The 14,656-nt window shown below is 55.0% G+C and overlaps 2 protein-coding genes across 2 annotated transcripts; one reads left to right on the forward strand and one right to left on the reverse strand.

Moving 5' to 3' along the window:
• The first annotated feature begins 2,145 nt into the window (after positions 1-2,145).
• C1QL4 (complement C1q like 4) lies at positions 2,146-4,736 on the forward strand. Its single transcript, XM_036296502.1, has 2 exons — positions 2,146-2,694; positions 4,557-4,736. Exons 1-2 carry the CDS (start codon positions 2,158-2,160, stop codon positions 4,734-4,736), a joined length of 717 nt encoding a protein of 238 aa, XP_036152395.1. The 5' UTR covers positions 2,146-2,157.
• Positions 4,737-5,927: 1,191 nt separating this feature from the next.
• LOC118651728 (trophinin associated protein) lies at positions 5,928-12,990 on the reverse strand. The gene is made up of 15 exons (XM_036301198.1): positions 12,859-12,990; positions 12,504-12,658; positions 12,225-12,408; positions 11,397-11,554; positions 11,176-11,313; positions 10,897-10,979; positions 10,332-10,384; positions 9,766-9,887; positions 8,707-8,823; positions 8,517-8,600; positions 8,374-8,433; positions 7,528-7,662; positions 6,734-7,367; positions 6,270-6,463; positions 5,928-6,104 (listed from the first exon to the last, which is right to left on the reverse strand). The coding sequence occupies exons 2-15, from the start codon at positions 12,645-12,647 to the stop codon at positions 6,057-6,059; spliced, it is 2,154 nt and encodes a 717-aa protein (XP_036157091.1). The 5' UTR covers positions 12,648-12,658; positions 12,859-12,990; the 3' UTR covers positions 5,928-6,056.
• Positions 12,991-14,656: the final 1,666 nt, after the last annotated feature.

Below are 14,656 nucleotides of genomic sequence, written 5' to 3' on the forward strand. Positions count from 1 at the left end.
CCCCTCACAGAGAGGGAACTATCAAAGCTTGTGTTCCCTCTTGGTCACAGGAGTGCCAGACACAGTCATCTCTCACGGGAGGCTGTCCTGAAGTTAATCTGCATTTTGGTTATGTTAATTTATAAAACCAACTTCAAACCCCTCCTCCAAACATTCATTATGTGGGGTTTCTATCAACTTCTCTGTCTTTCTAACTACAGACCTATGAGGAAGGGGGAGGGAAGGTGGCAGAGATCCTAGGGCTGGACAAAAATCTGGGACTAGGGCAGGGCTGGAACGAGGCGAGGCTGGGTATGGGAAAGGGACAAGAGCCGCCTGCTGACTCTTTTCCCCAGTGGACTCCACTCCCCCGAGATAGGAGAAATGGCATTCATAGGGTCCCACATTTAAGGACTAAGAGGAAGACAAATACAAAACCTCTCTTCGAATAGCCCTCACAATACACACACCAGGACAAGACAATCCACAACCCCACTCACCCAGGGACACACAAGGCCAGGGTCCCATGGCCACATCCACGTCCACACCTGCCAGCGCACGGTCACAATGCACAGGCCCAGAGCCTACCACTCTGCTGAAGAACCGCCCCGCCCCCGCGTCTTCCCACAGTTGATATGTCACATTGGAGTCCAAACACGGACCTGGGTGTCTCTCTGCGGCGCACCATTTACATTTCTCTCTCGATCTGTCAACCTGTCTGGGCTCCCGTCTCCCCCTCTCTCTCGCCGTCTCTGTCTCTCCCTCTCCCCCTCTGGGGCTGTCAGTTAGTCTCTTTTCCAAGCTTTGTCTCTGTCTCTGCGTCTCTATCTGGCTTTCTGTCTCTTTGATTCCTGTCGCTCCCCCTGCTTTCCTGTCGGTTTGCTGCTGGCTTCCACAGGCTCCTCTGTTTTCTCACTCTCTCCTGCTTCCTCATTCTCTTGGGCTCTGTGCTCCCCAGTGCTGGGGGGTCGAGGGTACGGTGGCTGGAGATTTGCCTTTTCTAGTTCAAGACAAAATGTACCGTTGAACCCTTTACCATATGATATTTGGTTATGGGTACTGAGGGGCAGGGGGTGGTGAATTTCTTTTCTCCCCACCCTTTTGGCTCGTTTGTTTGCTTGTTATATTTTATTTTAATTTTTCGGGGGGGGGGTGGCTCTTTTTAGCTCAGGAATCCACCTGTCTTTTCTCTATGTGTATCTTGTGTATCTCGACCCCTTTTTATCCCATCGCTATTTTCTGGCTTCCTCTGGGCTCCGGGAATACCCAACTCGGGGTAGAGGGTGGAAGTAAGGATAGGTGGGAACATGAACCCATGCAGAATCGCCCAGAGCCGGGCATCAACCGTGAGGCGGGGGTCCGCGGGAGGGGGCCGCTGCCGGCCCCGCCCCCGCGCTTCCCGCTCTGGGCGCCAGGGGTCGCTCCGCCCCGGGCCGCTTATAGCGGCTCCCGGCGCGAGGCTGCTCACACCACAGTCACTGCCGCCTGGGGAGGGAGGAGAGGAAGGTGAGGGACGCAGACAGGGAGCACGTTACCAGGAGAGACGCGCGGGGCCGAAGCTCCAGCAGGGGCTGGGGGCGCGGCTGGGGTAGGAAGGCGGGTCAGTGCTCGCCAAGAGGTAGAGCGAAAACCTAGGAGGAGGTCGCGTCCGGTGGGTGCCACCCCAGCGCAGAGCCCGGGACGTCCAGAGCGCGGAGAACAGTCCCCGCTCCGGCCAGGAGAAATCCGTCTGGGTAGCTGGGGACCTAGGCTCCGCCATCCTGGAGAAAGAAGCTGTCCAGAGAGCACGAATCCTAGATCTGTAAGAAGCCAGCCGTCCGAGAAGCCGCAGATGTCAGGCTCCCGGGGACGATAGGCTGCACAGGAGGTTAATAGAGGACCACAGGCGCCGAACCGTCGGGAGCTGCCCCTGGCCCAACCCACGCGGGACCTTCGCCTTGACGGAAGGTTTGGGGAACCGCGCCGCTGAGGCGGGAGCCCGCAGGGGCGGGGGGACCGGGCGCAGCCGTCAGGGGGGGTCCTGACCCAGGCGCGAGCCGGGCCACCGGTTCGGGGGCCCTCGGAGAGCCCCGAGCCTCCGACGCCATTGCGCCCAAGAGTGAGGAGGATCTGCTGGCCCTGGCTGCGTCGCGTCTGAGCCGCCGCAAGCGGGTGGCGGGCGCGGCCGTCGGGGTGGCCATGGTGCTGCTGCTGCTGGTGGCTATTCCTCTGCTGGTGCACAGCTCCCGCGGGCCAGCGCACTACGAGATGCTAGGTCGCTGTCGCATGGTATGCGACCCGCATGGGCCTCGAGGCCCGGGACCCGACGGCGCGCCTGTCTCCGTGCCCCCCTTCCCGCCGGGCTCCAAGGGAGAGGCGGGCCGGCGGGGAAGGGCAGGTCTTCGAGGGCCCCCGGGACCACCGGGTCCCAGAGGGCCACCGGGAGAGCCGGGCAGGCCAGGTCCCCCGGGCCCTCCTGGCCCCGGCCCCGGCGGGGTGGCGCCCCCTGCCGGCTACGTGCCTCGCATTGCCTTCTATGCGGGTCTGCGGCGGCCGCACGAGGGTTACGAGGTGCTGCGCTTCGACGACGTGGTGACTAACGTGGGCAACGCTTACGAGGCGGCCAGCGGCAAGTTCACCTGCCCCATGCCGGGCGTCTACTTCTTCGCTTACCATGTGCTCATGCGCGGCGGCGACGGGACCAGCATGTGGGCAGACCTGATGAAGAACGGACAGGTGAGATGCCCCTCCCCCCCCCCGACCCCCCCACCCCCGATTCGCCAGGTAGCTTTCTTAAATTTCCCTGCACTCATCACACAGCCCATCCCCTTCTCCAAACAGCCTCACTGAACCCAGGAATGCCAGGCTGCCAGGTCGCAGGCAGTGCACAGTCGGCAGGTGTTCCCATGTGGGGCGTTCAGCCTGGATTTTTTAAGGGAAAGGTAAAAAAGAAGGAAAATACTGGCTCAGTCACCATCAGCGCTATTGCTAGTCCCAGGGCCTAGGGCCAATTCTAGAGTGGCCTTACACTCAGCTAATACCGAGTCAGTAGGCAGAGGTGAGAACTGGTATATTCACCAAGGGACCAGCCAGGCAGCTTGAAGGAACGGATTTGGAGATGGAAAAAAGGCAAAGGACGGGTTTGGAGGAGGAAAGGCAAAGCAGAGAAGGGGGGCCTGGTCCGGTAGGCCACACATCCTCCCTGGCAACCTCTGGCCTCCAGGTTCTGCTGCTCCCTGTCCCTGTGGTCAGAACCAGAGTCACTGCTGCCGTGGCTTAGCTCGAGGACCCAGACACACAGCAATAGTGAGGGCCTCAGGCGTAGGGTTGGGTTAGGTGCCTGGGCCATGCAACCAGCAGGGCATAAGGTTGAGACTTAGCGGTGACCTCGGAATGCCCCCTCCCCCCACACGCTGGGATTGGGTGGTGTTGCGGGTGCTGTGCTGCATAGGGCCTGCTCATCCTGGCTGGGGAAACTCCCTCCTGCTGGGCCACAGCGCTCTCCTGCTGCAAGGCCCGCAGGCACTGCACTGGGGTCTCCTCGCAGCAGGGCCGCCCCAGGAACCCAGGGAGAGGGAGTGCGAGTGTCTGTGTGTCTGTCTGTATGAGATAGATTGTGTGTGCAAGTGAGTGTGTATTGATCCAAGTGTGTCTTTGGGTGCTTGGGCTGGTGCAAAGGTGTGAACAAAGAGCACGTCTATTTGTATGTGGCATTGAGGAGGTGTGCGGTCTCTGCGGCGGGGATGTCTGTGAGGGGGGAGGGGGAGGCAGTGTGTATAGAGTGTGCCGGTTTCCGAGGGGGCCGGGGCTGCGTGGCTCCCACTCAGAATTGCACTGCACGGGCGGGCGCTGCGGGCCCTGAGGACAGTAAATAGTGATTAGAATAATGATGAATAATTAATGAGTTAATAACCAGCCCCTGCGGGACAGGAAGAGGGGGGTTGCGGGGGCGGGGCTGGCAGCAGGAGGCAGCGGCAGCGAGACCAGAGAGGAGGAAGGGCTACCTGTTGGGGAAGAAGGCGACCCCTCTGGGTGCGCTAGAGGGAACTAGGAGGGAAGTGGGCACCCCAAGGCACGCATGCATCACTGCACCTTCCCATTTAAAGCCCTCAGCCTTGATATGCATGGACACACCTGTGTCCTAACACTTGGGGATAGGAATGCAAGTTTAGGAGGCCAGAGGGGGTTCAGAATCTTAGAAATTACCCTAGAAATTACAGGCTAATTTTATTTCTTTTTATTTTTTTAAAATTTTATTTCTTAAATGATAATAATAGCAAGGCCTTACAGCATTTTCTATGTGCAAAACACTGTTCTAATACACTTCACATGTAGTAACTAATTTAGGGTAGGCTCTATTATTACCTCCACCTTACAGCTCAAATTGAGGACCAGAGAAGGTGTGAGACTTGCCAGAGTCACATAGCTAGTGAGACTAGTGCCTGAGAAGCTCCGAGATCTCTTGGCCTCTCCTTGTCCATCCCAGCCCCTGCAGCCAGCTACTTACACAGGCCCAGCTGCACTTACTCCGCCCGACCCCTCTCACCACCCCAGCTCCGCACAGGGAGTGAGGGGGTTGTTCTGTTCTCTCTCGGTAGGTCCGGGCCAGCGCCATTGCCCAGGACGCAGACCAGAACTATGACTACGCCAGCAACAGCGTCATCCTGCACCTGGATGTGGGCGATGAAGTCTTCATCAAGCTGGACGGCGGGAAGGTGCATGGCGGGAACACCAACAAGTACAGCACTTTCTCTGGCTTCATCATCTACCCAGACTGAGCCGGCCCCATCCTCCACCCCCCTCGCTTGCCCTTTATCTTCTCTTCCCTCCTCACCCACTTTCAGTTGGCCCCACCCAAGGTGCCACCCCATCCTTTGAGACCCTGGCTGTGGGGTGGACCAGCCTGCTCCCGGAGGAGGCCTTACTGGGCAGACTCTCAGTGCTTCCAGAATTAGTGGCTGGGAGCGGACCACCCACATCCTGTGAAAGCGGGTCTGAGAACGAGGAGGCGGTGGCCCTCTCTCCTGCTGGGAGCTGGGGACTGGCCCTCTCTCCCGCTGGGAGCTGGGGATGGTCTCACTAGCCAGACCTGGCGTTGTAGGAGGGAGAACAGAGATAGGAGTCCATCTAGGTGGGAGATGTTAGGACTGGCGTAGGCACTGTCCTCTGTCGTGAAACCTCTTGCCATCCCCATTTTTCAGGCTCCAGGCTCCTGCCTTGGCAGCCTTCTTGTGAACTGGAGGAACCAGTGAATTCTTTCCTAGCATTTAAAATCCGTTCTGTACAGTCCCCATTTCACCTCCATCTGGGCTGCTGTTGCCTCTTCCAATAAAGTGACATTAGAGAGTGTGTGTGCCTCTTAACTGGTGCACAGAGTGGGGACAGAAGGCTGACCCTTACCCACACTCCTCTCAAGGACTCCCACCCACCCTGCCTGAGGCAAAAGCTTAGTTCTTCCCTGCAAGCCTGCCTCTGGAGGAGGGGAGTAGCCCAGGGCTTCTGCTGTGATGTGGGAAGCGGGGAGGGGAGCGGTATGAGCTTCAGGAGAGCTTCCAGCCTTACACTGTAGGGAGTCACCAACCAGAGTGACACCAACAAGGTTCCAAGGATATAGGTCTAGTGTTCAGTGTTCTGCCTGATGCAGGGAGAGTTCTAAGAGGGTCTCTAGGGGATGAAGAAGTTGCTGACGGCTCCTGGAAGTGCACTGATCTTAAGAACCAGGGAGAAGAGCAGGTGACCAAAGGGGACAATGAGTGTTGGCCCCACAGTCACGGAGCTTGCTGAGTGGGTGGGGTGAACAAGAGTGGGATGATTTCTTCCCTTCAGGACAGATCTAAGGTGAGGGAGCCCTGGGATCCTGAGAGTCCGGAGCTGGCTCTAAGCTGGAGGACACTGCCACCACGTGGGCAACTGGAGAGCAACAGCAGTAGCTGGCCCAGGTCAGACCAGAGGGAAAGATATTCAGACACTTTAGAAACTTTATTGAAGGATAAAAGGGTGTCGACTCCCCGACTCCCAATCCCATAGGGTGGACCAACAATAAATAAGGGCTAAAAGGAAGGATCAAGACAGGGCAGGAACGGGTGGAAGTGGGTGCCTCATGTCGGAGAGTCCGGAGGGGCTGCAGAACCAATTGGAATAAAACACTGGAGAAAGAGAAAGACCTTGTCATAGCCCAGCCATCCTTGAAGTGAGCCAACGCTTCCCCAATAATCTTTATAAAGGAGCCAAGGTCGGCCCCTTTGCTCTGCTTCCTACTTCCCACAGGCTTGCTGTGTAGGTACAGCTTGGCTGTGCATGGGGAGGCTCACCAGGGCGTCCTGCCAGTCCAATAACTTGGCCACAGGATTGGTGCAGACACGAGAGGGGCCTGAGGGAGGGGCTCGGCTGGTGTAGAAGGCACACTCATCATCCAGGCGCGCCTCGTGGAAGCAGTGGATGGCGGTCAGACATGCTTTGAGGCGCTGCCTCAGTGCCAGGGTTCGAGGAGCCAGACTGCTGGGGCCTGGGGGTCCATGGGCCAGAGTTCAGGGTGGGCTCTGGAGTTCTATACTCTTACCTTATATTGCCCTCTCTCGATCCCCCACCAAGAGGCAAACCAATTAGGAGCACAGGACTGGAGGCCCAGCTCCTCCCATCTTCCTGAAGGCAAGCCAGGCTGGGCAAGGTAGGTGGAAGAAAGCAAGCCTGGCATCACCGGGTACAGGGCAGAGGTCCTGCTCCCAGTGAGATGAGGACCTCCTTTGTTCACAGCCCCTTCCAACCAACTACTTACCTGCCTGGCCTGCTGGGGGCCTCAGAGACTGGAGTGAGCGGATAGTGGGGCTGGCACAAAGTGGGCGTTGAGAGGAGAAGATCACACTGGTGGTCGCTGGAGCCCACTGACCGCAGCAGGACTGTGGACTAGGCTCTGTACTCCTAGGTTCCAGAGAGCAGGCCTCTGAAGCCTCAGGCTCTGCCCGAGGGGAGGGCTCTGGAAGTCCAGCCTGCCCCTGGGAGCAGGCCTGAACGGATCCAGGCTCTACGGGAGGGCAGGCCTCAGATACCTCAGGCTGCTTCTGGGTGGTAGGCTCTGGTATCTCAGGCTCCCTCCTATGGCAGGGCTCTGGGGGCCCTGGCTCTGCCGGAGGGCAGGGCCGAGCTGCCTCAGGCTCTGCTCCAGGGCAGAGCTGTGGTTCCCCACACTCCTCTGGAAAGCAGGGCTTTGGCAGTCCAGAGTGCTGTAACAGTTCAGGAAGGCGGAGAGCCCCAGAATTCTGCACTGGGGCATTCAGAATTCTAGGAATCTCTGCCAGCAGGGACCGAAGTTCAACCATATCCAGAGAGGAGCCTCCACTAAGAGGGGCACACTTGCTCTCTGCCAGCCCCTCTACTTCCTGTTGCAAAAGCTGCTTCAGGATACTGATGCGCTGTGTGTGGGAGAGAATACCCCAGTGTGATGTCAAGATGAGGGTTCAAGTCTCTACCCACACTGTCCTATTCCCACAACCCCTTTCGCCTCCCATTTCTCCCTACCCCAGTCCTGTCTCTGCCCATTTGGCATCAAAGCGGTTGCCCACAAAGACCCACCTGCATCTTCAGCTCTTGGAGGTTGGGGGTCCTGCTAGGATGGGGTCCATGAGGAGTTGCAATAGGTGGTTTCCCAGACCCCTCCTGTAACCTTTTACAATTCTCCTGGTCAAACAGCCGGACTGCAATCTGCTCCTGCCACATGGGAAGAGAGAGGGGCCATGTGAGGAAGTCTGGCTGGGACGGGAAGACCCGCCTGAGTCCCACCCTCATGAAGAAGGGGTCAGGTTTCTAATTGAGAGGCCCTAGACGAGTGGTTCTCAACCTTGGCTGCACATTAGAATCACCTGGGAATCTTTTTAAAATCCTGATTTCTGGGCCTCATCCTCCGGAAATTCTGTTTCTTTGTAATGGGGTGGGGCCACAACATTAGTAACAAAGAAACAGAATTTCAGGAGGATGAGGCCCAGAAATCAGGATTTTAAAAAGATTCCCAGGTGATTCTAATGTGCTGCCAAGGTTGAGAACCACTGCCCTAGACCCGTGGTCAGCAAACAGCAGCTCGCAAGCCACATGCGGCTCTTTGGCCCCTTGAGTGTGGCTCTTCCTAAGCCTTAGGAGTATCCTAAGTAAGTTAATAACAATGTACCTACCTATATAGTTTAAGTTTAAAAAATTTGGCTCTCAAAAGAAGTTTCAATTGTTGTACTGTTGATATTTGGCTCTGTTGACTAATGAGTTTGCCAACCACTGCCCTAGACTAAGATTAGGAGGGACAGCAGAGAAGCAGGGAGACTTGGAGAGTTAGGCAGCTTTTCCAGAGAGCCCACCTGCCACAAACTGCTGGACCTCAGGCCAACAGGACAGAGTGAGGGATTTCAGCATGGAAAGGCTTTGGGCACTTACCCAGGGCAGGGCAGGCTCTTCAGGGCAAGACTGAGGAGAGAGGCCACTCAAACATTGAGCCTGGGATAGAAGTGAGATGTAATAACTCTTCCTATACCCATCCATTCCCTTCCTATACCAGCTACCTCCCTGCCCTCTCTTACCTGCTGAGCTTTGGGGGCCGATGGGATGGGTGTGAACTGGGTTTTGGGGCGAATGGCAAGACGCCGCAACACTGAATATGAGGGCTGGGGAGAGATGGAGTTAGCTGAGCAATGAAAAACCTAGACCTAGCAGGGATCCCAGCCAGACTGTTCTGCCCTTGCCCAGCCCCGAGGAGCTGTGGACACAAACCGGAGCTGAGGAGCCAGGGGAGGGAACACGCTTAGCCAATCCAAAGGGGGATGGACGGGGGATGGATGGTGGCAGCACAGGGCCAGGGGAGGGCATCAGGTGGCAGTCAGGGCTGTCCTGTGGAGAGGAACAAGGTGGAAGAGTGATCCCTCCTTCTTTGTCTTGTTCTCAATACAGCAGCCAGCGTTGATTCTTTTAAGACTTAATCAAATCATGTTGCTCCCTTGTTCATTCCCTCTCCCCATAGCTTTCCACTCGTTCCAAGTAAAATCCAAGGTCTTACACTGGTTTGTAAATCCTTCCCCAGTCCAATCCTGCAATTGCTCTGAGTCTAACCTCACTTCCTGTCATTCTCCTTATTCACTTCAGACTTGCTGGTCTCCTTTTCGCTGATCCCTAAACAAACCAGGCATATTTCCTCCTCAGCGCCTTTGCATCTGCAGTTCTCCTGGCATGTTCTTCCCCCAGATATCTGGATGGCTTATTCCCTCAGCTCCTTCTGGTCTTCACTTAAATGTCATCTTCTCAATAAGATCCCCCTGATTAGTCAATTTGCATTTGCAATACCTCCTCCCCACTTCCACTTCCGTGCCTTATTTATTTATGACAGAGAACTTATCGCCATCTGACATACTATATATTTTACAATGTGTTTACTTTTTGCCTCCCCCTTCTAGAATGTGAACTTATTTGCTACTGTATATCCAGAACCTAGAACAGTGCTTAACACAGTAGCTTCTCAATACATACTGTGGAGTGAATGAATGAATGAATGCTTTGGCTGACAAGTGTCAGATCTCGCAGCACTGATCTGATGGTGATACAAATATATACCAGACTGTGACCTCCCACCTCCAGGCCCCAGACACCTGGTAAACAGAGGCCAGTCCCTCTCTGGAGAGGGCATGGGCTCATCAGGAGCAAACCCAGATCCAATTAACATCTAAAGCCCAGGACTACCTGGCTATACCCACAATCCTCAGTGTTGGCCGCTGCTGGGGAATTTCCCCAGGTATCTCCCTGCCCCACTTCCCTTATCCCAGAAGGGTCCCATCTCACCTTGGTGTGGGTTAGCTCCCGGCTTTCTCTTAATGGAACCCACTGGGCCAGACCAGGAGGGCCCCTTCCTCCTTCATCTGAGTGAGTGACTACTTCACGTTCTCCTTCCGTGAGAGAAGAAGCTAGGAGACAGAAAATTTCTGTAGTATCTGGAACACCTACCAAAGTTTGGCACAGGGCTGTGCAACCTCAAAAGAGGGTATGTCAGTTTGACAGCCCCCACTGCCCCATCAAGGGTGGAGATCCATCTAATACCTCAGTAATCACTTATTAATCTGAATACCGTGAGTGGGCTCAGGATGTGCTAATGGCTCTTAGGAGCTGAAGGTAAAATAGTGAGTGGAAGGCAATTCTTGTAGGAAGTGGCAGGGAGAGGGTAGGGACCACATCCTTTGATGAAAGTGCAACTGTGCCAACCTCTGGCCTATCAAGAAGGTCTCTTCCTCTCCAGCTCCTTCTGATCTGGCCTTGCCCCTTTCCCCCAGCCCACTGAGCTTTTTCCTCTTGATCCCCACTGCAGACAGCCCACTTGCCCCTGTTCTCTCCCCATGGCCAAACACACTCACCAGGCTGGACTGGGGTCTCCAGGTGGAATCCCGAGGCCTGGCTCACTGCAGTCCTGATGACAATAAGGGCAGCAGCTAGAAGTCACTGAGTGTCAAGTATGAGCTGGGCACTGTGCTAACTGCCTTACAAACATCAGCTCATTTAATTCTCACCACAACCTCTAATGATGGCACAAACATTATCCTCACTTGACAGACAAAGAAATTGAAGCGTGGAGATTAAGGCAAGCTTGCATAACTAGCAAGTTTGCTAAGAGTCAGGAATCAAAACTAGATTCCATTTATTGCCACAGTCTGTGCTTTAGCCACTAAATAAAAGAGACAGCACCTCTCATTTTTGTACCTTTCCACCCCCACAACCTGAAGAAACTGATGTCCTAGTGAAGCCTGGCTAACAAGGCCTGAATCCTATTCCAAGGGCTCACCTGGGCAGTCACAGGCCCACCCTCCCTTTTCCCCTCCTGGGTTGGTGGGAAGTCCTAAAGCTACTGGAAGACCCTAGCTCTGAGGGACCCCTGGATGGAGCATTAGATCATTCTTTTCCAAATGACCTCCTCCTTCTCACCGGCTGCTGCCACCTGTCTCTCTTCTTAGCTCCTGGAAGCTGGGGCGAGCAGAGGGGTAAAAGGAAGGTCCTGAAGGTGGAATCTGACCCATAAAAGCAAAAGAAAAAAAAAAGCAGAGTCAGAGGTGAGCCCCAAACCTTCAGGCTTCACCACCAACCCCATCTGCCTCCACAGACCCCCTTAGGGCCATCATGAGATACCTTCTCTCACAAGGCCAGCTATGTCCCCTGCAAGGAGCTCCCAGAAACACTGAGTATCAGCCCCCCAAAGGCACTCACCACAGCCTCTAGCTTCTGGGTGCACAGGGTCCAGCTGCGGGGTCCTGGTCCCTCTAATCTCGAAAAGCAGGAAGCTCTGGCTGGGTCTAGTCGGTGTTGGGGGGTCCTGGGAGCCAAATATGTAGAGGCGCGGGTACCCTGGGATGCCAAAAGAGGCTATCAGCTCAGGAGTCCCTCCTTAGTCCACCCCAGCCTGATCTCATCATATTCTGTCTCATTACCTGGCCCCTCCGGATGGTGCCTCCCTGGCTCCCTCGAACCAGTACTCTCTGAGCCAGACTGGGCTGGCGCCCCAGGCGACAGCTCTTCACCCCCTCACCTGACAGGATGGTAGCCAGGGCCTCAGGGTCAGCCACAAACTCTATGGCCCCTGGAATCTCTGTAAAGGAAGAGAAGGAAAGTGACATGGGAAAGCTAAGAGGGGCCAGGTACCCTAGTGTAGCCACCTTGAGGTGCAACAGTAAGCCAGAGACTCATATAATAGGACTCAACTCACCAAATGCTCACAGAACTTTATGTAAGACACTATTCTAGGCCCTGGGGCCCCGAGATGAATAAGACAAAGCCCATCCTCAAAAAACTATCATCAAACTATAGAGAGGTAACAGACTCAAGCCAAATTATGGCTGTGTGCACTGGCTGGGTAGCTCAGTTGGTTAGTGTCATCCTGATACACCAAGGTTCAGGTTCTATCCCCAGTCTGGGCGCTGACAAGAATCAACCAACGAGTGCATAAATAAGTGGGACAACAAATCGATGTTTCTCTCTCCTCCCCTTAAACCAAGTACGGACATGTTATAACAGAGTATAGCAAAGTATTAGGACACAGAGCAATTGATTGTGACTGGAGAGCTGGAAAAGGCTTTAGAAGAGATGACATTTTTCTGAAGGAAGGAGAGGGTTTCTGAGAGCAAAGAGCTTTCCAGGAGCAGGGACCAGGAAGGACTCTATAGTCAGCAGGAGACTGGAGCAGTGCAAAGCCCCCAAACTCCACCATCCCCATCTCAGTCTCCCCACCAGGAGACTGTGTTCTAGTTCCCAACAAGTACCTTTCTGGGGAGGGGGCCCAGGCCCCACACTTTGTTCCTTAGGGCTAGGCCTGAGCTCCTCCAATGGTTTCCGAAGCAGAGTGCTCCCCACCAATCTCTCTGATTTTTGTGTTTGATGTGAGGCTTTTGGCCTGGGGCCTGCTGAGTCAACAAGGGGACGTTGAGTACTGAACTTCTCCAAACTCTGGGCGAGGGAAGGACAAAAAAATTCAGCGTTGGGGTGCATTGCTGGTGTGTGCTGCCTCCTTGTAGCTACTGTCTTCACCAAGCCCCTCTTACCTTTGGATCCTGGTTCTCCCGGTCCAAGTCGCTGGGCTTGAGTGTGGGGAGAGGCGGGCGTCTCTTTGAGCGAACCGGAATCTTGCTCGGGGTGGGAGATACACCCCGGAGGAGAGGGTCCTTCTTGGTTTGGGAGGTGGTCATGACGGCTACAACTGAGATGGGGAAGAAGGCAGGACGAGGAATCAAAGGTCAGCCAGCATGGGGCATAGATGCGGTGCTCACACCCCTGATACTTCACCTGCGCCCAGAAGACCCGGCGCCTGCAAGGCCTGCTCTTCTGGGTGCCACTTCCAGACACCCTGAGCCTATTCTTTCGCCCCAGGACCCCGAGCTGCCTCTCCTCCTTACAAACCTCCAAGATCCCCGCGCCACACCTTCCCCGGAACCCCTCAGGGTCTCCCCCTCTTCTTCGCTTTTTCCCTGACTTGGCTTCTGGGGCAGCTCCTTCTCCAGTTTGTAAAATACGCCGAGCTCCTGATTGGCTCGTCCGCGCTCTAGGAGGCGCGTGACGCCAGGCTCAGCCGTCCAATCCGCAGGCTTCGTGGGCGGGACTAAAGATAGGACTAGTTGTCGAACCACTTTCCAGCTCGTCGCGGCTCCGTCAGCCAATCCGAGAGCGGAGCGCGGGGTGCAGGGCGAGGGGAGGAAGGGGGCGGCCGTTCTGAGGCCGGGAAGTCTGAGCCATAACCGGTGGCCGTGTGCTCTCGCGAGGTCTCGGGGCTGGGGAGGGAAGGGCCGCCGTCCTGGCTGGGGCTGCCTCTGTGGGCGGCGGCGGGAGAGTCCCCGGCCCCCGACGCTGATCGGAGCGCGGCGTCCAGCTTTGGGGACGCCATTCCAGACACCTAAGAAAGCGCTTCCTCAGAGGGGCCTTCCTTGAGCCCCGCTACTCATAACCCACCCTATTCCAAATGGATTTCTTGGTGATGTGCTCTCAAAGAACAGTGTTTGTTTCCTTAGAACATGTCAGATGCTAATTGTATGTTCATGAATGGGGACATCACACATTCTGTTTATTAAACTCGGTCTCCCCCGCTAGGCCTCCATGAGGGTGGTGAGCCTGTATGTTTGGCTTACTATCCCATTCTCCATGCCTCGCTTTGTGCCCAGCTTATAAAGGTGCTCAATATTTGTTGAGTCACCAGGTGAATGAATAATTGATCAAATGAATGCATGGAAAGACAAGAAAGATCCCCAAGAAGTAATATTTGAACTTCCTCTTTAAAAATAGAACATCATTTATATCAAGCAAATATGAAAGGATATGGAGTGTTCAGAGAATACTGAGTCCTTAGGGGTAGATGCGACATATATACTAATAAAAGAGTAATATGCTAATTAGACAGGGAGACCTTCCAGAGACCTTCCCTACGTCCTTCCGGACAAAGCCATGGTGGCAGGGCTGAGGCAGCAGAGGCCGTTAGGGGCAATCAGGCCTGCAGGGGAGGGCAGTTAGGGGGATCAGATTGGGGGGGGGGTGATCATTGAGGGTGATCAGGCTGGCAGGGGAAGGCAGTTGGGGGTGATCAGGCAGAGGAGTTAGGGGCAATCAGGCAGGCAGGCGAGTGGTTAGGAGCCAGTGGTCCCAGATTTCAAGAGGGATGTCCGACTGCCGGTTTAGGCTCAATCCCTGTGGGTCCCTGATTGGAGAGGGTGCTGGCTGGGCTGAGAGAACCCCCCTCCCCCCACCGTGCATGAATTTCATGCACTGGGCCACTAGTAGGAAATAAAACTAGAAAGATGGTCTGAATTGAGGGAAAGGGAAGGTCACTTATTCCACTAACAGGTGCTATACATGTGCCAAATCCTAAATCCTAACCACAAGCACTGTGTGCCTACTGTGTGCAAGGCCCTTTGCTAGGCATTTGGGATACCAGAAGGAATGAGGCTTTGAAGGATGGGGGAGCATCAGGATGCAGGTTGTCTGCACCACGTCTTTATGTGCATTTAAGGTTGGCCCTCATCTTCACAAACTTGGAAACTTGAATTTGTCAGGCTACCTAGGGTAGATCTTTGGACTGACACACTAATCAAATTTGTAAGAGAAATTAAGTGATTTATCATGAGTGGTATACCTTTTGATAACCAACATATTTATGCCTGGTCTTCAGGGCACCAGTTTCACAGAATCAAGGCACAAGGGAGACTGGTTT

The sequence above is a fragment of the Myotis myotis genome, unplaced genomic scaffold, assembly GCF_014108235.1.
Source record: "Myotis myotis isolate mMyoMyo1 unplaced genomic scaffold, mMyoMyo1.p scaffold_m19_p_3, whole genome shotgun sequence".
NCBI classification, from domain to species: Eukaryota; Metazoa; Chordata; class Mammalia; order Chiroptera; family Vespertilionidae; genus Myotis; species Myotis myotis.